The 22,758-nt window shown below is 42.2% G+C and overlaps 1 protein-coding gene across 1 annotated transcript; it reads left to right on the top strand.

The window, feature by feature from the left end:
• The first annotated feature begins 2,099 nt into the window (after positions 1-2,099).
• Positions 2,100-18,935, top strand: RPP40 (ribonuclease P/MRP subunit p40). Its single transcript, XM_077810688.1, has 8 exons — positions 2,100-2,309; positions 8,774-8,918; positions 11,752-11,820; positions 13,368-13,463; positions 14,904-15,029; positions 16,743-16,941; positions 17,218-17,352; positions 18,532-18,935. The coding sequence occupies exons 1-8, from the start codon at positions 2,184-2,186 to the stop codon at positions 18,728-18,730; spliced, it is 1,095 nt and encodes a 364-aa protein (XP_077666814.1). The 5' UTR covers positions 2,100-2,183; the 3' UTR covers positions 18,731-18,935.
• Positions 18,936-22,758: the final 3,823 nt, after the last annotated feature.

The raw sequence follows: 22,758 nt of genomic DNA on the forward strand, positions 1-22,758 counted from the left end.
CCTGAGGACCCCCATTTTTATTTAAAATTTTTTATGGACTTCCAAGCCCCCTGCTCAGCCCCTGGCGCCACCCCCACTCTACGCCTTCCCCCAAGACCCCACCCCTGCCCCACCTCTTCCCATCCCTGCCCTCCTCTTTCCTCCCTGAGCATACCCCGTCCCCACTCCTTCCCCTCCCTCCTGCATGCATCTGAACAGCTGTTCCGAGGCTTGTAGGAGGCACTGGGAGGGAGGGGGAAGAGTTGATCATTGGGGCCGGTGGCCCTGGACATGACTTGTGGACCCCCTGAAGTACCCTCAGGGACCCCTGTCTGAGAAACTCTGCTATAGGATGTATTTAGTACCAGTATGGCTTCCTGTGGATTGTTCCATTATCAGTGTGTCTGGGGGTGTCCTAAATGCTATCATTGTGGGGAGAGGGTTCCTATGGATTGTACCATTATCAATGCACGGGTCTGTATGAGGGCAATGTCCTATGCAATGTACTGTTGTCAACAAAGGGGACTTATATGTGTGTGAAGGGGGGGTATATGACATGTACCACTATTAATAATGTCCAGGGGGTGGGGTTCCACGATGATGCTCCTCTATTATTTCCCACATATCCAATATGTCATCAAGGGTCTGATCCATAGTCCTGGTGCTCTGTCTTCCTCTTTACACTTAACACTCCTTTGTCCACAGGTTGGCCATCTCTCATAGCAGTATATGCTCCTTTGTTTCTCCCCTCTTGCTGCTCCACTCTAGCCAGAATGCCACTTAATGTGTCATCGTTCTCACCTCACTGTGTATCATTTCGGAGCTGTAACCATACAATTTTATGTCTGTGTGGCACAAAATAGGCACATTAGCTGTTTGCTACACATTTTGGAGGCTTCAACTATATACCCAATGTTTAAGAGGCTGTAAATTGGATGTGGTAGTGACATGGCCTAAGTTGTCAGTGTAGCAGTCACTCATGCAGAGGACCTGATTTTTCCTTTACCCCGTACCATATGTAGTGATTTACCCCACTTTCAATTCACATTACACTGATATAAATAACTACAGAAGATGCAACAGCCTAAAAACACAAATGATATATTGATCATGGATGGATTGATGCATTGTGCCAGCAGCACCCCAACCCCTTTCACTTCTCTGTTTTGCATTTGGTGAGACAATTAGCTTTTTTGTCCCCTTTAAAACTGATGACACAGTTCTTTTAAACATCAAAACCACAGGTGAAAATGTTTAACTCTTTACGGAATCAACTCTTTAGCAGGTTGCTACAGCAGGGTTACCTCCTGTAAGAATTTTATTGTGAGTCTTAAGATAATTTGTGTTTTTCTTAAAGCTTCAACTCCTGCAGTCAGTTATTAAATAGAAATATTAACTCACTGTTACCAATGCTTGCAATTTTTATCACAACTTTTGCAATATTTTGTATTTTTCTTCTTAAACCTCCAGATGCTGGAGTCAAGTCATTCTGTGAAAATCTCAACTTTCATCTTGAAAAAAGGAAGTTTCTAAGGCTGATAGTTGCAAAGAAATCCTTGAAAACATGACCCAAGTGTGCTTTAAAAAGCTCACAAACCAGATAATTTTAAAAAATGGTGTTCTTTTTATTTGTTAACGATCTCATGATTGTAAAGCAAATCTCATGATTCTTTCAGCCTGTTGTGATTCTTAAATGCTAGTGGCTGGCAAGGCTGCCAACACCAAAACCAGATCCAAAAACGTTTAACCCTTGGTGGAGTAGGTAGGACAGGCCCTGGATGGGCTCTTCAGAAAGCAGCTTCTGACACAGATTATGAGGGTGCTGGATTACATTGTGCCTTAAATGCCCAGCCTTGTGTGGGTGACTGCACCCTGCCATAGCATCCAAGCACCCCCCAACCTTGCTCCCCCTGTTCTGTCCCTTTTTTATCCCGTTTTGCACAGGGGGAGGGCTGTCGCAACTTCTCCAGCTGTTACTGCGCATGCTCAACCCCTCTCTCAGTAATTACACGGGTAGCCAGAGCCGAGGCTACACCGGAAACAGCTGTTCTGAGTTTGGAAGGGCGCCGGAAGTAACCCCACCGCCCCGCCCCCCCTTCCTCCGTCTGCCTGCCTGCCTCCTCCCGCCGCGGACGTGGGGCGGGGCGAGGGGGAGCCTCCGCTGCTTCGTTATTGGCGGCTGCTGCGCGGCGCGCGGACTCAGGATGTCGGTTGCGCTGCGGCGGCTCCGCGAGACGCCGCGGCACCTGCTGGTGTGCGAGAAAAGCCACGTGCGGCATGAGCGCTCCCGGCACGCGGCGCACGTGCAGAGCCACGCCTACAACTGCCGCGTGAGTGCGGGGCGGTGGGTGGCTGTGGGAGCTCTGCCCGCGAGCGAGCGGTTGGGGAGCGCGAAGGGCCCCCTCCCCCTGGCTGGGCTCCTCCGGCTCGGGGGCGTCTGGCTGGCTGGTGAAGGCGCTCGGTGTCTCCGTCCCAGCCCCGCTTCTAGGTGCCTGTCAGGGGCCGGCTTCCTAGCCGCCCTCTGCTGGGGCAAGCCCCAGGTGTAGACGCGGCTCTGCTGCCCCCTCTGCGCTGCCGGGACTGTAGATCTGGGCCGCTGAATTATAAGTGGAGGCCAACGTGAGGGGTCTCCCCCGTTTAACCTGCTCCGTTTTCAAGGCTGGTTATGCCGGCCTAGTTACAGGGGTAACTGTGCTGCTATAGTCTCTGTAATGTAGACCTGGCATTAGAGTGACATTCTAACGACCCGAAATCTACCAGTGGTGTAGACGCTGATCTCTCTTTCCCTTCCTTTTCAAAAAATAAAATAAAAAAAAAAAAAATTAAAATAGCTGAGCCAACAGCCTCCTTTTTGTGTAAAGGTTTGTATTGCCAATTTTTCCATGAACATCCGCTCTGTTGATTATTCCAGCTCCGCTCTTGGGGCAGTTCTTCATGGATGGATGAATAAAGTTGTGTGTGACCATTTCCCCCCCCCCCTTTTTTTTTCTTTGCAGAGTGATAGATTTTTAAAACAAAGAGGGAAAGCCCCCAAAACTTGATATGGTATTTTCAACAAAACACACTTTCTCCCATCCAGTGTATAATTTGTCAGTGGGATTGTAGTTCATATTTTTAATCTAATCATGTCATTTTAGAGTATCATTTGGATGAAATGATGATATATCAAGCTGGTAAAAACAAAAAAAAAAATTCTGATCACTTCTCTACTGGCACCTAAGGCTTTGAAATTGGTTATCCAACAAGATAATGTTGATGGGGGAAGGAAAAGATCAGTGTTTACCAACTGGTAGATTTGGTATTTTAGTCTAAGGCCAGGTGAAAGCTCAGAAATTTGTTTCTGTCACTAACAGAAGTTGGTGCTATAAAAGATATTACCTCACCCACCTTTTCTCTATAATTCTATGTATGCATTTCTGAGATGCTTCTTTAAAAGGACATGCAGTTGCTTCTAGAATGTCTCTTATGCTGGGACTTAATTTAACCAAGCTGGATCCATTAATGGTTTGCAAGTTGCTGAGTTTCAAAAACTTCAAAACTTAAAATCACATTTAACAGCTATATATAATGTATTGAACAAGGTGTCAAAAACAGATAAACAAGCCAACAGCAGATAGGTATTGTGGTGCTTTCTTGAGGCAGTCCAGAACTGTAAGTCACCCTGTTATCCTTTCTGCCTTAGCAAAAGGAGGTTTGGTCGGTGGTGATGTGTGTGACGGCTCCCTGCCACCACAGTCTCCTGTTAGCTAGCCAAAAAAACTCCTTAGGATGCTGCCACCCCAAACTGGGCTTTGCAGATTAATCCTTGGTGCACTACAATATTAAACTTTCCAGAAGCATCTCTCTGCAGCATCCAGCCCCCGTCACTGGATGCTGACAGAACTACCAACTCTGCTGCCGCCGACGAGACAGACTACATACCAGCCTGCTGGTTCGGCTGAGGATGCACACCTCTTTATTATAACAGCACTGAGATTAATTTATAATAAAGCAAAAGTAAGTTTATTAATAAAGAACAGAGATTTAAGTGAAATTAAGCAGAGATAATAGAAACCGAAAATGGTTACAAATGAAACAAAAGTATAAAGTGTTTCAGACTCTGTGTAACCCTTAGCAGGCTCCATGCTTTGTCTAAAGCAGTTTTCTCACCTACAGCTACTTCTCAGCATCATCAACCCATCTGGCTGGAGATCCACTGTTCATAGATGCAAAGAGACTGACCTCTTTGTTCCCTCAGTTATGAGTAGCAAAATGTTCTTTTGCGGCTTATGTTCCCCAAAGTTCATAGTCTTTGTCCCAAGAGTCAGGCTGACTCCCTGAGGTCCAGATTATGAGGTGTCCTCTGGTGTGCTGATGCCATGCTATTGCCTCATCCTCTTGATAACCGGTGTTTACCTCAGATGCAAATGAAAGGTCCATTGTCTCTGGCATCCCTGTGCTCAGTTTACATTACCACATTCACCCTGACTAAATTGGCCTTCAACATTGGTTCTCCACTCCTAAGGTAACTCCCTTCTCTTCATGTGCCAGTATATATTTATACCTGTATCTGTAATTTTCAGTCCACACATCTGCAGAAGTGGGTTTTTTACCCATGAAAGCTTATGCCCAAATAAATCTGTTAGTCTTTAAGGTGCCACCAGACTCCTTGTTGTTTTTGTGGATACAGACTAACACGGCTACCCCTCTGATTATAGACACAGGCAAATCAACGTTCCCTTTGTCTAGGACAAACTTGATCACATCTGCTCCCAGAACTTATTGTAGAAACATATTTCTAGCACACATACATAACTCTTTATAGTGCATGCATGAATCATCATGCAATGATATTAATGACTACTATGTCACCAGCTTTCACTTGATACTTCACACAACACTCTTTACAGAAAATACCATGACAGCAATGTGGTAGATGTAATGAGTGTGTCATTGGAATTGAAATAGGTACAGAAAAGGGCAACAAAAATTATTAGGCGTATGTAACAGCTTCCATAGGAGGAGAGATTAAAAAGACTGGGACTTTTCAGCTTGAAAAAGAGATAACTAAGGGGGATATGACAGATGTCTATAAAATCATGATTGGTGTGGAGAAAGTAAATAAGGAAGTGTTATTTACTCCTCATAACACTAGAACTAGGGGTCACCAAATGAAATTAATAGGCAGCAGTTTAAAACAAACAAAAGGAAGTATTTCTTCACACAACGCACAGTAAAACAATGGAACTCCTTGCCAGAGGATGTTGTGAAGGCCGAGACTATAACAGGGTTCAAAAAGGAACTAGATAAGTTAATGGAAGATAGGTCCCTCAGTGGCTATTAGCCAGGATGGACAGCGATGGTGTCCCTAGCCTCTGTTTGCCAAAAGCTGGGAATGGGCTACAGGGGATGGATCACTTGATGATTACCTGATAATTCCCTCTGAAGCACCTGGCATTGGCCACTGTCGGAAGACAGGATACTGGGCTAGATGTACCTTTGGTCTGACCCAGTATGGCTGTTCTTTATGTCAGGCCTAATAGGATTTACAGAACAGTGGGCCATCTGCCATTGGCACTGAGGACCTGTTAGGGTCACAGTATAGTTTTTAGACTCATGTGTAAGTTATTTGTAAATTTATCTTCCTGCCTCCAGCAGTACCTAAAGCCTGGATCCTGCAAACTACTGCACACAGCCAGAACCCCATTGAAATCAGTGGAGTTCCATGTGGGTGTAAGGGTGCAAAATTGTGTCTGAAGATTAAAGGTACCAGTCCTACAAGTGACTCCTTGTGGGTGGACCCCGTTGGTCACACAGAGCATTATCTGGAATGGGGCCTAAGATTTCATGCAAACATCTGTAACAAAAGATTTGAAGGAGATAGCTTCTCTCTTAGACTCAAATTGATTTGCATATTGCAGCAGCAAGTAAGCAAGTTGTAGCTGTGTTTACTAAACCTCCTCTGGCTTGGCTGTGAAATTAAATGATCACTTCCTTTTCTGGCAAAGTTAAGTAACTGCAGTTAAACCATCTGAATGTTGTTGAAAAACCCAAATCCACTCTGTCCGCTCCCTTGTCACCACAGATCACTGTGTGACCCTGGAGGCCCCTCAGTGCCAACTAGCAGAGAGCACAACATACCATAACTCACATCAGGCCTGGCACTCTCATTGCCCCAACATACTGTGGTCATAATCTGTATCTAAATGGTGTTGTGTAAAGTGCCATATGCAAACTGTTAACATGCTGGTCCTGAAAATCGTTGCATGATATATGTATGGCGTGTGTACAAAGAGTTAGAAATGCATGCTGAAAATATGTTCTTAAAACGTATTTGGAAGGCAGCACATAAAGCCCAGCCTTACCTAGGTAAAGCAATGTGTTTTTACTTGTCTGGCCAGCTTGCTCACAGAGAACACTGAAAAGTATATTTACATATAAGATAAACAAAGCCATCAAACTAGCAATTGGGGAGATGATCGCTTAATGATCACAATGGGGGATGGAGTCTGTACCTTCCTGGCTCTTGAAACAGAGACAATGAACTTTGGGGTAATATAAGGGGAACAAAGAGAGATTTGAGTCTTCTGTCACTGAGGAACTTAGGGGTCAGTGTCCTCTGAGCCTATGAAAACTCTCTTGGCCTAGAAGGCAAGCATAGCTGGAAACTGACTATAGATGAGAAACCTGCTTAGAAAAGGGAACTTGCTGAAATTAAGTTTGCCACAAGAATGCATATTTTGTTTTGTTCTGTTTCACTTGTAACCATACCTGTTTTTTTATTCTTATTTATTATCACTTAAATTTGTTCTTTGTTAACAAACTTATTGTTGTTTTATTACAAAACCATCTCAGTGCTGTGTATTAAATTGGAGCGTGAATCCTCAGCTAACCTAACAGGCTGATGTGCATGCGATCTTTTTTGGAGGCAGCAAACCTAATAATTTCTGGGAGTGTCCAGTGAGAGGGACTGGATACGGCAAAGAGATGTCTCTGTGGAACTTGGGAACTGGGGTCCACTGGTTGTTGGATGCAAAGCAAGTTTTGGACTGGCAGAGTCCTGTAGAGTTTACTGGTGAAGAAGAAAAGCTGGTGTGTCAGGTCTCTGACACATTACTTGGCAGCAGCAAAGCTCTCGCTTGCTGGGTCTGAGAGGGGGTGACACAGTGGCTTACAGTTCTGGGTACCCAAATAGAAGCATCACACCCTGATTAGAAAATTAATGGATAAAACATTTTAACTAAGGTTCAGCTTCAGGCATTCTCAGCAGTACATTTCTCCCAAGTCTTACCCTCCTTTCTTCCAAAGCACTACTTTTGTGTTATTGTCAACAAGGTCTATCACTCTCTTCTGAAGGGCAGCTCAGTGCTGCCATGTCAGACTCAGCCTATTCCCAGCTCCCCCGTATTCCATTCTGTATGGGTTCTTATACTATGCTCATCACCTTAGTAGCTGAGGACTAGATGCACAAAGGTACGTAGACAACTAAACATCAGACTTTGGCACCTAAGTCCCAGTTTTAGGCTCTAATGCAATTCACAAAACTCCAGCCAAACCCTGTAAGTGCCTAAACTCACTCAGCACCTAAATTTTCAGGGTAAAAATTCCATAGCTACTTAGTTTCTGCTTCTGGGCCTGCACACTGCTGCCTTGCTCTATCTGGAATCCTGTCTCCTGCCAGAGCAACCTGTGAACTGGGGAAGATAGGTGTTCACTTGCCTAACTTGCTGGTGGAGCTTGATCCAGTAGGTGTGCTCAGAGGCTGCTTACCAGATTGGATCCCATTTAAAATCTAGTGTTTGGTTATAACTTTTAGCCCAGTGGTTAGAGCACTCACCCAGGAGGTGGAAGACCCAGGGTCCAGTCCCCCTGCTCCATTGACTTTAATTATTTAGCTGCACTGAAACAGCTTCAGCATGAGAGATTGGGGGAGCTCTGTATCAGAATATCCCATAGCTCAGTGGTTAGAGCACTTGACTGAGAAGTGGGAGACCCCTCTTTAAATCCTGGTAGAGGGGGGAATTTTGAACCTGCGTCTTTCTCATCCTGGGTGAGTGCTCTAACCACTGGTCATAATGTAGCCAGCAGCAGTACCTCCTACTTTGATTGTCTTGTGTAGCATTGCATGCCGGCCTCTTTCTTTCTCATAAGAAACACAGTAGGACCTAATCTGCTTGAATTTGGGAGAACAGCCATGCTACACTGAATGCACCTGATCTCATCTGAGTTTTTATGGATCAAGGAGGCTTTTGGGGGGGGTGTTAAATCTGTGTCTTGCACTATGGAATGTATTTGTTTTTAAAATGGACCAAATCCTACCATGATTTCCATTCATGCACGGGCATAACTAAGGACAGATTTAACCCATTATGTGGTAAATGCCCCAAATAGCAAAGGTAAAAAAGCATTCAAAACAGATTTTAAACTAACCTTTATTTTGTCTTAAAACCATACCCTTTGCAAAACCATGCTGTGCTATAATATCCCTTTCTGTAGTGCTTTAAATGGCACTGTACTGTGTATGAACTATGCAAAATAGAGAACCGAGTCCTACACAATAAGGTTTGGTAACTGAAACTCTAGGCCATCTGGGGTGGGGCTAGCTTAAAATTAGTAATGTGCTGAATTCGTCTCTTGCTATTTGGGGCATTCACCCATCTACAGATACCATTTACTCTTTTATTTTATGTGCTGATCTCTTTGAGGAGCTGAATTTTTGTTTGCTTATTTCTTTTCTTCAGCCCTGTTTTGTAATTTTGATTATCTATGTTTATATTGTAAGATCTAATCTGCATTACAAATATGGTCTGAATAGGTGTCATTTTTGATCCCTGAATGTGGAATTCTTCCAGAAGCACTGAAAAGAGTTATCACAGACATTGGAGAGTATTACTTGGTGAAGAATTTATCCCTTCATGAATTGGTTACACATGAATTTATCAATACATTTGTGAAGAAAGGTAAGGGGGAGCTAAAAATACATACAGTGAATATGAATGAAACCAAATGTCTTGGCAGTGCTTTCTGGAATACTAAAAAGTGCTTGTGATAACATCAGGGTTTTTTTTCTATGAGTTGTTTGGACTGTGACATTCTTAGCATTTGGAAGAGAAGAACAAATACAGAAGTCTGCATCACTCTCCTCTTCTCTCTGCTCCCTGGCAGATAGGCTATTATACCTGTTATAGTGCAGAGGAGAAAGGTTAGTGATAGAAGAAATGGTGGAGGATGGACAGAAAACGGGACAAGAGAGCAAGGTCACTGTGGTTCTTTTAAAAATCGAATTTCCTTAATTTTTTAAGGATGGGAGAACTAAACAAAGAGAATCCTGTAGTACACTCAGATCAGTTTATTTTGTTCCACCTTAGAGTTCTTGGACAATGTACACTGCTCCTGACAGCATTTACCTTTACAACAGCTTTCCCCACATAATTCTTAACAGGAATGATTTCATAAACAGTAGCTAGAGAGTAAAGCATTAAACATTTTAAAGCAATAATTCCAAGATTTCAGAATGATATTCTTTGGATTCTAGCTCTAGAGGGCTTGAGGTAACAGTTATTTAGGGTGTGTACAGTGCAAAAAAAAAGTGTTCTTAACTTGGATTAGCTAACTGCGATAGCTAATTTGTGTGAAAATAGCAGTGAAGACAGAGTAGCTTGGCTTTTACTCAGGTTAGCAGCTCAAATTAAAATCTGTAGGAAGAGGAGCCTAACTGCTAACTCAAGTTAAAAACCAAGTTGCTGTATCTTCACTGATATTTTAATACAAGTTAGCTACCACAGGGTAACTAATCCAAGTTAAGAACACACCTGTTTTTTGTAGCGTAAACATATACTAAGGCAGTACTGGGTCGCAACCCAGTACTGGGTCACAGCATGTAAGGCACTGTGTTGCCTTGCTCTGGTCTGCACTGCCAACCGAGACATCCCGTCGGCAGTGCTGCCCAGCTAAGGCAGGCTAGTGCCTACCTTTTCCGACACCACGCTGTGCCCCAGAAGCGGCCAACAGCATGTCCATCTTCTAGGTGGGGGGCATGGGGCTCCATGCGCTGCCCCCGCCCTGAGCACCGGCTCCATACTCCCACTTGTCAGAAATTAGCTAATGGTAGCTGGGGGGGCGGAGGAGGGGTACGGGCTCAGTGCTTGCAGGCGAGAATCATGTGAAGCCGTTTGCACACCTCCGCGTAAGAGCCAGACCTTTTGCTGGCTGCTTCCAGGGCACAGCGCAGTCCACAGTGCCAGGACAGGTGGGAAGCCTGCCTCTGCAGCCCAGCTGTGCAGCTGATTGGGAGCCGCTGGAGGTAAGCCCGCATCCCAACCCCTGCCCCAGTCCTGAGGCCCCCCCAAACCCAGAGCCCCTTCCTGCACCCCAAACCTCTCATTCCCAGCCCTACCACAGAGCCTGCACCCCCAGCCCAGAGCCCTGGCCCCTTCCTGCACCCCAACCCCCTGCCCTGGGTCGCGGGCATCAACAATTTTCTTCAACTGGGTCCCCAGAAAAAAGTTTGAAAAACCTTGTACTAAGGTACAGCAAGCATTGACTTGTGTTTGTACATGGGTGAAAGGGAGAAGCAAGATGTAAAATCAAAAGTCTTATTAAGGTTTGAGATCTCCTGACCTATCAGGAATAAGAATAGATGAACATGTGTAAGGCCTGTGGCATTCTTTACAGGAATGGAATGAAGGAAGGTTTAGCCCTGGTGCTCTAGCTCAGTTCCATTTGAGTAATTACAGTCTGCCTACCTGAATTCTCCTTGCACTTTCAATTGGGTATGATTTATGGTTTGCTTTATGTCCTGAACTGTAGTGATGTATTGCTGTTATTGTTTAATCGCAGCTGTCTTCCAGCCTAGAGGTGACTGCATTTCAGATATTAGTGAAGTGTTTCTTCTCCATATAGTTTCTAATAATCTTGTGAAGTTCTGGGTCTTTTGTTAAATGTCATTATAGAGATATTAATTATGAATAAAATCTGCAAGTTCCAAAGAAGGCATGTAAATCTGCACATAGAAATGGTTTCTCCCTCTGGTCCTTCTTCCATCTTGAACTTCAAAGATGGAACAACATGTCTCCTGCCTTTGATATTTAACACTCTGAGGAAAAGGCATGTTGATAGCAGACATCCAGGGACATCCACCACTTTGCTGATGCCAGAAAGTTCCCTATTACTTAGGACTCAATCGTGGAGCAAAGCATTTTTTCAAATAAGCTGATTTTAAAGGAAAGTAGTTGTCCCTCCATTAAGGATTAATTACTTGCTAAATTTAGGACCCTCTTTCTTGCTGCTCTTATTCTCTTGAATAGTACTTGTGCCAGCAGTTCCTATTCGAGCAATGGGACCACTCATGTGCCAAGATTACAGGACTGGGCTCTTGATTTTAGAAGATGAAGGTGGTTGTGGTACATGACTGGAAAAAAAAAATGTCCACGATAACAACATTGTCCCCTTTATTTTTCAATGTGACCCAATATCTGAAAAATGGTTGGACCAAATTTTTTTCTAATTTGGTGAAAAGAATCACTTCCAGGTTGAAATAAAGTGTTCTAAGTTTGGGCTGGAATGGATTTCATCTGGGTTATAAAACCCTGAAAATGTCACTGTCACATTTGTAGAGGCAACACGAAAGTACCATAGTGGGAGAAGGCTAGTTACTTTCAGTGCAGAAATCAAGCAGGATCTAAACAGCAACTGACTGGTTTATTTATCTTGAGATGAGTCTAACTTAAATATTTCCAGTATATATTTTGAGAACTGTATAACCTTGTGTTTTACTGTTCCTTTGTGTTAAAGGTTCATGCTATGCTCTTACGTACAACACAAAAATTGATCAAGATAATGCTGCTGCTCTACTACCAACTGGTATGAATTCATACTATTCATTATACATAGACATTGACTAATGCCTTTGATTTGTTTTGTTTTTACTTGGGTTTTTGAAAGCGGTACTGTCAACTGGAAAAATCATGAGTACATTTCTTTACCTATGTTTACTAGTAATTATTAAAATGAAATATTAAAAAATTAAAGTTACTCTTTGTTATTCATGCTCTTGATTTATTTAATTTCTTACATCATGGACAGTAAACTCAATTAAGTCAATTTCACTTTTACTCATCATTTCAAATGGTCAGTGCTGCAAACCTTGCGTTGCTAATGCTGTAGAGGAATATTTGTGTGAAAACTCTTTTCACTGGAATTAAAAAAACAGCATTTCTGTTCGTCTGAAACTTTATTAAAGGCTGCTTTTTACAAACTCCAAAATCTAAACCATTTTAAGTTGATGCTGTCCCCTTAAAAAATATAGGTCAGGTGATTTTGGTATATTTCTCAAAATACTATGATGAAGTATTTAGTACTTAAAAGTACTGAGTAATACTTTTCTCAGAGTATAATTAAGCATTTTATGTGTGAGGGTAATGGAGAGCTTTGTTTAGTTTCACTGTTTTCCAAACGTCTTGAGATTTCAACATATTATACAATACATATTACATCAATTACAGTAAAAATGTAAATCTTTTCATATCCTTTTATTTTTAGTCTCATTTGCTAATTGTCATAACCCAGTTGCCAAAAAAAAGCAAGTGTTTGGCAGAGCACAAGTAAACTGAAATTCTTCATGTAAGCTCTTTGCAGTAGGGATATCATCTTTTGTAAATATATATAGCCACTAACCCAATGGAAATCTGATCCTGATTGTGGTCTCTGGGTGCTAGCAACAGGTAAATGTTTCAAAATAATATTCACAGCCATTCTGGAGTCCATGATTTAGACATGTGTGATATCACAGTTCAGTCCTTTTTGACACTCAATATTATTATTTTGTGGTAGTGTCCAAAGACCCCAGCCAGGATCAAGGGCTCCATTGTGCTAAATGCTGTACAGCGGCAAAGGATGGCGCCGTCAATGCACCAAAGTGTTTTCAGTCTAAGCCACAAACCTTCAGACACTTATGTGCCTAACTTTACTCACCTGGGTAGGCCCATTGAAGTCAAAAAGTTTAAAGCACAGCAGTCGCTTCAAGCATGTGAGTGTTTGCAGAATCAGGGCCTAACTGAACACAAGATTCAGTAAATGAATATAACAAACACTAGGAAATAGCTGGGAGGAGGGAAGATACAGGTGACAGTAGTAACATGGCAAAATTACATAGGGTAACTGCACCACTCAGGAATTATGTTATTTAGGGTTCACTCATGCTAATTCATAAGACATTTTTGACAACCAACAATAATCTTTTTTAAGGGTTACTCTTTGTGATCCATTTAACTGGAACTGAAGGCGCCTGGATTACATTACTAACACCTAGTGATCCGGGTTTAACTTTATACAGCATGAGACTCTCAAAGACTTAAAAGGGAGCTATGGAAGCGATAACTGGTACTAACAAAAATCCTTGTTGTTCATAGGAAAACTAATTATATCAGTAGACAAGGATACATATGAGGAACTTGGACTACAAGGTCGTCCATCTCAGTATTCTGGTAAAAAAGTCATGAGATATAGTAAGTATTGTTTACACTAACAGCACCTATTCTAATATTAATATCCATTTATAAAGTGTCTTAATAGGACACCAAACTATCTGAGTTTAAGCTTTGATTCCTCTAAATTTGGTTAATCTCTGGGATGTTTTCTCCCTGTGTACACACACCATACACATATTGAGAGAAATATGTAAACTACACAAGTAACAAGAAAAGCACAAATAGAACATATATATTTAATATCTCATTGATATTGTAAGAACTTAATTTCTGCATTTCTTTATTTATTTTTAATTATATATCCCTTGTATTGCAAAAATGTAGGATGTGAGCATTTTTGCATTTTGTATACTGTATGCAATCTCTGTATCTTTGTCACAAAATAATGTGCCCCTCCCCAGAAACATAAATCTGTCACATCTTCACAGCAGAAAAACAAAAAAACTTAATGAAAGCTTGCACCTAGCAGAATGCTGCAGAAACTGCAAAGAAAAAACCTAAACTTAAGAGACCCCTTTTGTTGAGAGAGAGAGAGAGGATTTTGTTTTGTGTGTTTGTGACACTTAAAATCTTTCTCAGGCAAATTATCCTTTAAATAGCCTCAATGCCTTGCACACGGTAAAGAAAATTTGCAGTTCTTAGCAGATATCCTGTGGACATGCTTAGTGATTTCTAAAAAATCAGTCATAACTCTTTTAGTTCATATCCTCCCCCGCAAACCTAGAAGGGCCGTACATATTGAAAGTTAATTACAAGCAAAGATTAACTTTCAGAGTGCTGTTGGCTTTAAGTTATCTGCATAAAAACAACTAGTAGCAAAATAGGAAATAATGCTAATTCATTGAATTTAAAAATTTCTTCAGTTTTTTTTTTTTTAAATTCATCTTTGGATTGGGACCAATGGGTGTGGGAAAACAGGCTCATAATGGAAACAGTGCTGAAGCCGTAAGTATGGCTTTTGCTGGTACTGTAAGCTATAGCTTTTTCCTTAAATGCCAATGGTCTGGTGCCAGTATTTTTTTAAAGCCACTATTTTGGCATGACAGCTCCCCTTTTCTCATTTCCCTCACAAAAGTGAGCTGCTCATTGCTGGTTTTAGAAAGCAGATAACTTAAAAAAAAAACCCCACCAGACAAACAAAACCCCACAACTTTCCCTTGATTTCTGCACAGTGAAGCTGAGACACAAACAGAAAAGTTAACAAAAGGCAGCAGTGTAATGTCTTCTCCATCAGCATAAAGAGAGAAAAATCTTCATTTGCAAAATGGAGAGCAACAGCTGTATGACTAAGATTTTGAGAGAATGCTACAAGGCATGGAGGGTTACTTTAAAAGGAAAAACAAAGTGTATCCATAAAAAGTAGTTGACAACATATTCTAGTACTCTGATAATTTTCATAGAATCTGAATATTAAAGCTGAGCTCTGTTGAGTAAAATTTGCCCATTCATCTTTTACAGTTGTTACCATTGACTTGACTGACTCGGCCTTTGATCCTGATAGTAAGAAACATAAAAGAGTGCTTTGGGCCTTGAAAGAGAAGAAACCTTTAGAATTTGATTTCCTGCTGTCCTGGCATAACACAGGTAATGAGAATGAACTGTAATATTAGAAGAATATTAGAATATTAACTATGGATGACATAAAATTAGATGGGTGAGGTAATATCTTTTATTGGACCAACTTCTGCTGGTGAGAGAGACAAACTTTCTAGCTTACAAAGAGCTCTTCGTCAGGTCTGGGCTGTGTGAAGAGCTCTGTGTAAGCTACAAAGCTTGTCTCTCTCACCAACAGAAGTTGGTCCGATAAAAGATATTACCTCACTCATCTTGTCTCTGTAATATCCTGGGACCAACACAACTACAACAACACTGCATACACCAATAATTAGATATCATTCTTATTTGGATTGTAAACTTGTAATATAGTGGCATTTTGTTACTTAAAGAACAAACTCTTGTTGATGGCACCTCAAAGGTGCAGTGACATGAAGTAAAATTTGTCAGGAAGAAAACTGCAAATTCTGTTTGATTTTGAAATTAGCGTACAACCACTGTATGTCCTGCTATTGGACTTTTGTAAGGCTGGTTACAAATTTTCCATTGAACTGGTTTTTGGCCGTTTTTTTTTATTATTATTATTATTTTATCAAAAATTTGAAAGTACTGCAGTGGTGCCTCATGGGAGTTGTAACTTGTTTGCCTCATGTCCCCATTTTTCTCTGTAGGCCAGGCTCATTGGCCTGGCTTTGTCTGCCATGATTGACTGCCTCCCCTCTCCAAAAGGGGAAACTGTGGTACACTACAGGAGTTGTCCAATATCAACCAGGAAGCCTGGCCTATAAAGGAGAATGGGAGCACAAGGTATTGTGGCAGTATTTCCAAGTCAAAATATTTTGGTTTTCCACAGAAATTTTTTTATGTTTTGAATTTCTGCTGAAAATTTGAAATTTTCCATGGGGAAAAGTTACCATTTTTCAAGCAGCTCTATGCTGTTCCTCTGACATGTAGAGTACAAGCCCTCTTGTTGGTGGCCTATGTAGAGCATCTCTTCAGGAACAGCCCACAACTATCTTTTTCAGAAGGAGGCTTAGTATTGTTTTTCTCCTTTCATCCAGGGATCTCAAAGTGTAGGCAGGGACACTATAAAAATTGCTTTTTACCAATTGGATATCTTGCTTGTGAGTCTGTTAATATATCTTGAAGAGATGGTGTGGGAGAAAAGAGGACAGACTCAAAACACAATGTTAGTGATAAACTATATTCAGATGGTGATGTCCTATTTGTAATAAACTGTCATCTAAGCCTCTAAATCTGGTTAATGTTTCGGTGGGATGATCAGACTCTCCATTTGCATTTTTATAGAGAAAGAACAAGTGGAAAAGCTTAATTTTTCCTTTCCTATGTCAGTGTATTTGGAAACATTAAACAAGTACTCATCCTTGAAGATGTTCCGTAATACATGAGTTTAATTTTTATTTTGACCAGAGTAAACTGCCTTAACTGTTGCTAATGACAAATTGAACTATACAAATACGGCTCAATAAGGTTTCTCTATAGAGCTTGCTGGATCTGAAACTGTACTTCATTTCCAAGAAAAGAGGAGAAGATGAAAAATCTAGGGCTCTGGCACAGGTAGATAAACAGCATGTAAGCAGTTTTAATTTCAGTACATCATATAGAGCATCTCACACATCTTTCTCTCCTTTACAAATACATGTAAAGGTTTGTTTAGTTTGATGCTCAGTGTTCCTTTGGTGTTGCAGTTTTATAACAACTTTTTGTGGTCTGTGTTGTTAGGTGCAGAAGGATCAACACTGGTGTCATACTTTTCCAAAAATCAAATACAAGCCCATCAACCAAAAACAACATTCAGCACATTAAGAAATTTGCAGTGTCCAGTGCTCCATAGTAATGAACTGCAAGGAAAGTTGGAAGAGTCATGCAGTGCACAGGAACTGTTTGAATGGCTAGGTGCTGTTTGCAACAAAGTTGGTTTGTAAGTATCTGAACTTGCCTTGATCTTAAATATTTTAAAAAAAACCATAAGCCATAATTTTCTACCTTTGATACCTGACATTAGGCATTTCAGTCTTTAGATACCTTAAATAAGTGACTTGATTTTTCACAGGTGCTCAGCACTTCTGAAAAGCAGACCATTTATTTAGAGGTCTAAATGTATTTAGGTGCTTCATGGTTGATGCACAACTCTGAAAATGGTAGTGTTGGTGTAGAAAATTTGCACTATCCTTATCCAGATTCTTTCTGTTTTCAGAGACAACAAGTCATTTAGCTTCTTATCAACCTATTGCTGTCCTCAGCCCAGCACAGTAGTGGAGCAAGCCTATTTGTGCACAATCACTGGCTTTATACTCCCAGAGAAGATAATTCAGTTATTGGAACAGCTGTGGTAAGGGCCATCAGAGGTACATTACTATAACATATTTACAATTTTAATATTTTCCCCTTTCAAAGTATTTTACAAAGACTAATCTTCAGCACCCCAGAGAGGTAAGTAAAGTATACCATCCCCAATTTACATATAGGGAAACTGAAGCAAGGAGGTTAAGGCCAAAATTATCAAAAGTGACAACTGATTTTGAATACCTCAGCTTTGGGTGACCCAACTTTGAGATATTCTAGGATTGGTTTTTTTAAGTGTTAAGCAGCCACAACTCTAGTTGAAGTTGTGGGAGCTCAGCATTTATGAAAATCAGACCCACCTTATGTCATATTGGACAAGTCACAGCCAAATTTTCAACTCCTACAGCAAGTCACGCTGAGTTTTGATTAAAACACAGATGTTCTGGCTCCCAGTCTTAAGACCACTGGACAATGCCTAGCCTTTATTAATATCAGTTTATGATTTGTAGTCTGGTTCCCTTCTGGTGGCTGAAGTACTAATCCACAAAAAGAGTCCATTCACCAGATTTTCTTTCCATATGTCTTCCACACTGACATTGGATTGTTCTATTATCCCAGTCACAAATAATGCCAATTCCCTACAAGATGGTGGCTGGCAGAGGCGGCTCAGAAAAACTGGTTTCTATTTTAAAAAAACGAACCGAACAAACAAGCAAGTATTTTTAATTAAAGTACAGCTCACAGTTACATGTGTCAAAGTACATGATACGATATAAATCTTCAGGGGTGAAGTTCTTCATTGTGAAATGGCATTTGGTCCTGTTTCTTTTGTTTTTCATTCAATTTTACATAAACAGTTAACATTAAAATATGTAAACTGAGCAGTCTCATAAATATTTTAATTTAAGGTAATATTAAGCGTCTGAAGGAATGCTAGAGCCTCGGTGCCTCAGCAGGAAAACTACAACCCTTTGTGCTCTCCGTATGTACCTTCTAAAATGGTGTGACACAGTTGGAATTTCTCATATAAAACACATTTGTTTTCCAATAAGATGCTCATCACACTAGTGGGTGTCCCACATTTCAGTAAACCCAAGAGAGATTTTTAACTCCTTTAGTTATACATTTCCCTTAAGTAGTTAGATCTCTAATTCCATTCTGGTGTACTTCAATATAACTTATTGTTCCATTCTAATTAGAAGCTAATGTATTTTTTCTTTTCCAGTTGCTATTTTGATGAACCAAAATTGGCTCAGTGGGTGACCTTAACCGTGCATGGCTTTGCAGACAGCCCTGTTTCTTGGAGAGAAAGTGAACATGGTTTCCAAAAGGGAGGAGAGAACTTGTACAATTTTGTTGTTTTTAGGAGCCTGGACTATTGGCTTCAAATGGCTGTTGGAGCAAATGATGATTGCCCACCTTAAAAGTTCTGCCTGTAGGGAAGTTTCTTAAAAAGAATTATCTGAGATGTGCTTACAAAATATCAGACAATTAATTAGCCATTGAAAGGATCTATGTATATAGGAAGTTTTTCATGTTAGCATCTTATTGCTTCCACATGACAAGTGGCGAAGTCTTGTTTACTGGAATGTGTATTTTTGTCAAATATCTATTTTTAATAAAAAGTGAAATCTTGTTATATATTCCACAAATGTGTAATCTTGCCAAAATGATAAATGGTTTTCTAAATCATGGCCTTCTGTGTTGAAAACAACAACAAACAAAACAGCACACCCTCCACTATTCAGATACCAGGAACAGAAATTCCACCTTCCAACACAGAAAGAAATTAAAGCAGCAACAAGGGGTCTGCAGTCTGGGAAAGTTCTTAGGCCCTATAAATATTGAATATGGCTGGCTTACTTGACAGAAGCTTTATTGGATGTTTTATTTTGTTCTGCTTCTGTGCAAACTGCTGCAGTTGTTGGACAAGTCTACCATGACCCTGCTTTAGAAGTCTTTGTTTAGGATTAGGCCATGCCACGTTTCAACTTTCACCTCTTTCTGTTGTCACAAAAGATTGAATTTTTCTTTAGTAAGAAAAGTGTTTGTTTTTTTCCCTGCCCCATCCTTTAAGTCAAGTGGCTAAAGGGATTTGGCTCAGGCCTTGCTGGAAAATTCATCTGCAGCAAGAGATCAAGCATAGCAAGGCTTAAGGGTAAGAGTTAGATCTTGGAAAGTTACAAGTATTTGAAAACCAATGTTCAGCATGGAAAGTGTTTTGTAGCTTTCACTAGAAAGGCTGCTACCAAACCCTGCTCTGATATACCTCTCAGAATTATTTTTTTCCAGTAACTGCCCAGTGTGCTAATTGTTTTCCAAACAAAAGGAAGGAATAGTCCCAGCCCCGAAGAGCTCTTACTGTGTTTTTAAAAAACAAACAAAAAAAACAGTAGAAGGAAGAAATACAATGTATACAGACAAGGTGGCTAAATATATAAACATTAATGACTCAAACTCTCCATTAGCCATCAACTAGTTTTCCATAGGCATAGTACCAGAGGTGGTCTTCAGGAAGGATCTGACTGGAGAAGGAAGTGGCTTTGCAGCTGATCTCACTAGGGGAGGGGGGCATAGCTGTTAATCAGGTGGACCAGACTAGCATTGTGATCACAGGAGCTATGCAGAACAAGGATAGATAAGCAGTGGAAGCAGCATTATGCAGAGCTTACAATGGAAGGACAACAACCTTAGAAGCTCAGACCTGCTAACTCCACTGATCTTCCACATAGAGTCTGGGTTTTCAGACCCTTTTATGGTCTGCAGGGAAATTCCCTTCAGATTGGCTGCTAGTTCCCCATACCATTTAGCTGTGTAAACAAAGGGCTGGGAGCACTACCAAAGCTCAGCCATTTGGGCAGAGAGCCACTAGGGTGTGGAAAAAGAAAAGGAGGACTTGTGACACCTTAGAGACTAACCAATTTATTTGAGCATAAGCTTTCCTGAGCTACAGCTCACTTCATCGGATACATAGGGTGTGGCTAATTCCTGCTGGCTCTGCAGCTCCCCACCCCCTCTCTAGCCATTCACTAATGAAGATACTTAGTACTGCCCATCCCACTCCTACTCCGGAACCATGTCCCTGGTCAATTGCCTGCTGCCTAGGGAACCCTGCGCTCTTTCCTTCCTCACTCCTCCATTTCCACACCGATAGTGCAGCTGCCCACACCAATCCCTCTCTGTGCTGCTGCAGCTGCCTTCCCCCAACGCTTCAGCACCACACACCCAGCTCCCTCTTACCATGGGAGTTTTCTGTAAGGACTGATAGTATTCCCCCCTTCTGACACCTGCAGGAGTGGGTTGTTAGCCTCTCCCTCTCCTTTCAAGTAGTAGGGAATACCACCGAGAGCAACTACCTGCTTCCCCACCCCTCCAAAGCACTCAGCTCTTCAGGGGAAGAGAGTTGCTAAGATCCCTGCCTGTCCAAAAGTGTGCTATGATAAACTGGGCTCACTAAGACCCAACCAACTGCCACATACACAGGGTTTCCTTGTGATGAGGGGCTTTTCCCATCACATGGCCAAGAAGCCCCATCCGCTGGGCGGGTGACCTCCCCCTCACTACTAGTTAACCCCTCTCTCCTGAGTGGGCTCAGGTCTTGCTGCCTGGGGGCAGTGAGGGCAATGAACAGTCCTTTCCCTGGAAATCCCAGTGCTCCAGCCAGCCTCCTGCTGAGATGGGAGAGACTCCTCTGGTCGGTGAGGGGGTGGTAGGGTGACCAGATAGCAAGTGTGAAAAATTGGGGCAGGGAATGGGGGGGTAATAGGTGCCTATATCAGAAAAAGCCCCTAATATTGGGACCGTCCCTATAAAATCAGGACACCTGGTCACCCTAGGGGTGGAAAGGCGCAGGGAGCAGGTGTGGGGGCAGTGGCATGTTGGGGAGTGGTACATGGAAGAATTGGGCGGGGGGAGACATATGTAGTAAGCTTCACTCCCTATCCTGCCCCTTGTATGAGGGGCTTTGGAGTGGAAGAGCAGGCACTGCCGGTATCTGCCCCCCCTCGCCCACACACCTCCTGACCTCCAGCGTGGCGGCGGGAGAACGCAGCGGGCGGGGAGGAGCTGGCTGTCCAGCCGGGAACAGCTGCGCCGGGATCAGAGGGGGTGACCGCTCAGCGAGCAGTCGGGACTCTGGGGAGCGGTTTTCTGACCGCGACCACATGATTGAATGGTCAGATTCAAGCCTGGGAAGAATTGGTTTGTGTGAGGCACACAGGGGGCTTGTTTACCAGGGAGCGGGGAGGCAGGCAAACGAGCAGAGAAACAGGGGGTTTGGAGTGGCGACTGAGAGGGGTAAAGGATAGGGACTCATGGAGCCCTCCCCCCACTTCCCCTGTGTACTCCCCCGCCTCCCCTTGCAGCCGGGGGTAGGCGATAGGAGGGCGGGCTGGCTTGAGCGCCTCAGCTGCAGGGCTGCATTTGGGGTTGATTGGACGTGTGCAGAATGGGTGGGGGTGGTGAGGACGGGAAGGAGTGGCCGTGTGCATTCAGCGCAGTGTGGGTGGGTGAATGGACCAGTGTTTTGTCAGCAAGTATGAGAGCTAATGGATGGTGGCATAATGTGGCAAAAAAGGGAGGTAATCTTGGTGGTAGTGTTTTGTGTGGAGTGGGGTGATGTGGGTATGGGGGAGATCAAAGAAGAGATGGTTGTAATTAAAGTGGGAGAGGAGTTGAACAAGAGTCTCTACTGAAGGGGCAGAACAAGACAAATGCTGTGGAGGCAGAAGCAGCAGGATTTGGCATAGTTTTAGCTATAGTGGGTATGGGAAAGAGTCAAAGATACTCCACAAGTTCTAGCAGTTAATTAAGATGGGTGGTTGGTGATGTTGACTGTGACAGAGGGCGTGGTAGAGAAGAAAACAAGTTTGGGTTTGTCCATGTTAAATTTAAATTTAGACATCCAGCAGAGGTTGGAGAGATTGACTGACTGAGATGCTGGGTTGAGTGGCTGGAGAAAAGTCTGGAACAGGCAGATTCCCAAGTCACTGGTATGGGGATGGTGGTAGTAAAAATGATCTCCGTGATTGAAATTTCCCAAAGATAGGGTGTAGTAATCCTTTTCTGAAATAAGGCTTGTCCCCTTATTTTGCCCTATAGTAGGCTGCTCCCCACCCCCCCCTCCCGGCGCACAGCCTCTGGCAGCACATTTCAGAACCAGCCAAAACTTAGAAGATTCCATCCAAAATACTGTTTTGTGGTAAGTTAATGAACTGTTGTTTGTATTGTATTAACACTTGGAGGACTAACCAAACAAACACACAGTAAGAGACTAGCTACAATGTAAACAGGAAAGACAGACAAAGGGTGAAAAACAGAGGCATGAAGAGGTGAGTGACTTTCCTCAGGTCAGGCAACAGGTCAGTGGTGGAGTTGAGATTAGAACCAAAGTCTGACTACATCTAGTCCAGTGCCCTAGCTACAAAGACCATCTGACTTCTGATGTTGTTAA

This window comes from Eretmochelys imbricata, chromosome 2, assembly GCF_965152235.1.
Source record: "Eretmochelys imbricata isolate rEreImb1 chromosome 2, rEreImb1.hap1, whole genome shotgun sequence".
Lineage (NCBI taxonomy): Eukaryota > Metazoa > Chordata > Testudines > Cheloniidae > Eretmochelys > Eretmochelys imbricata.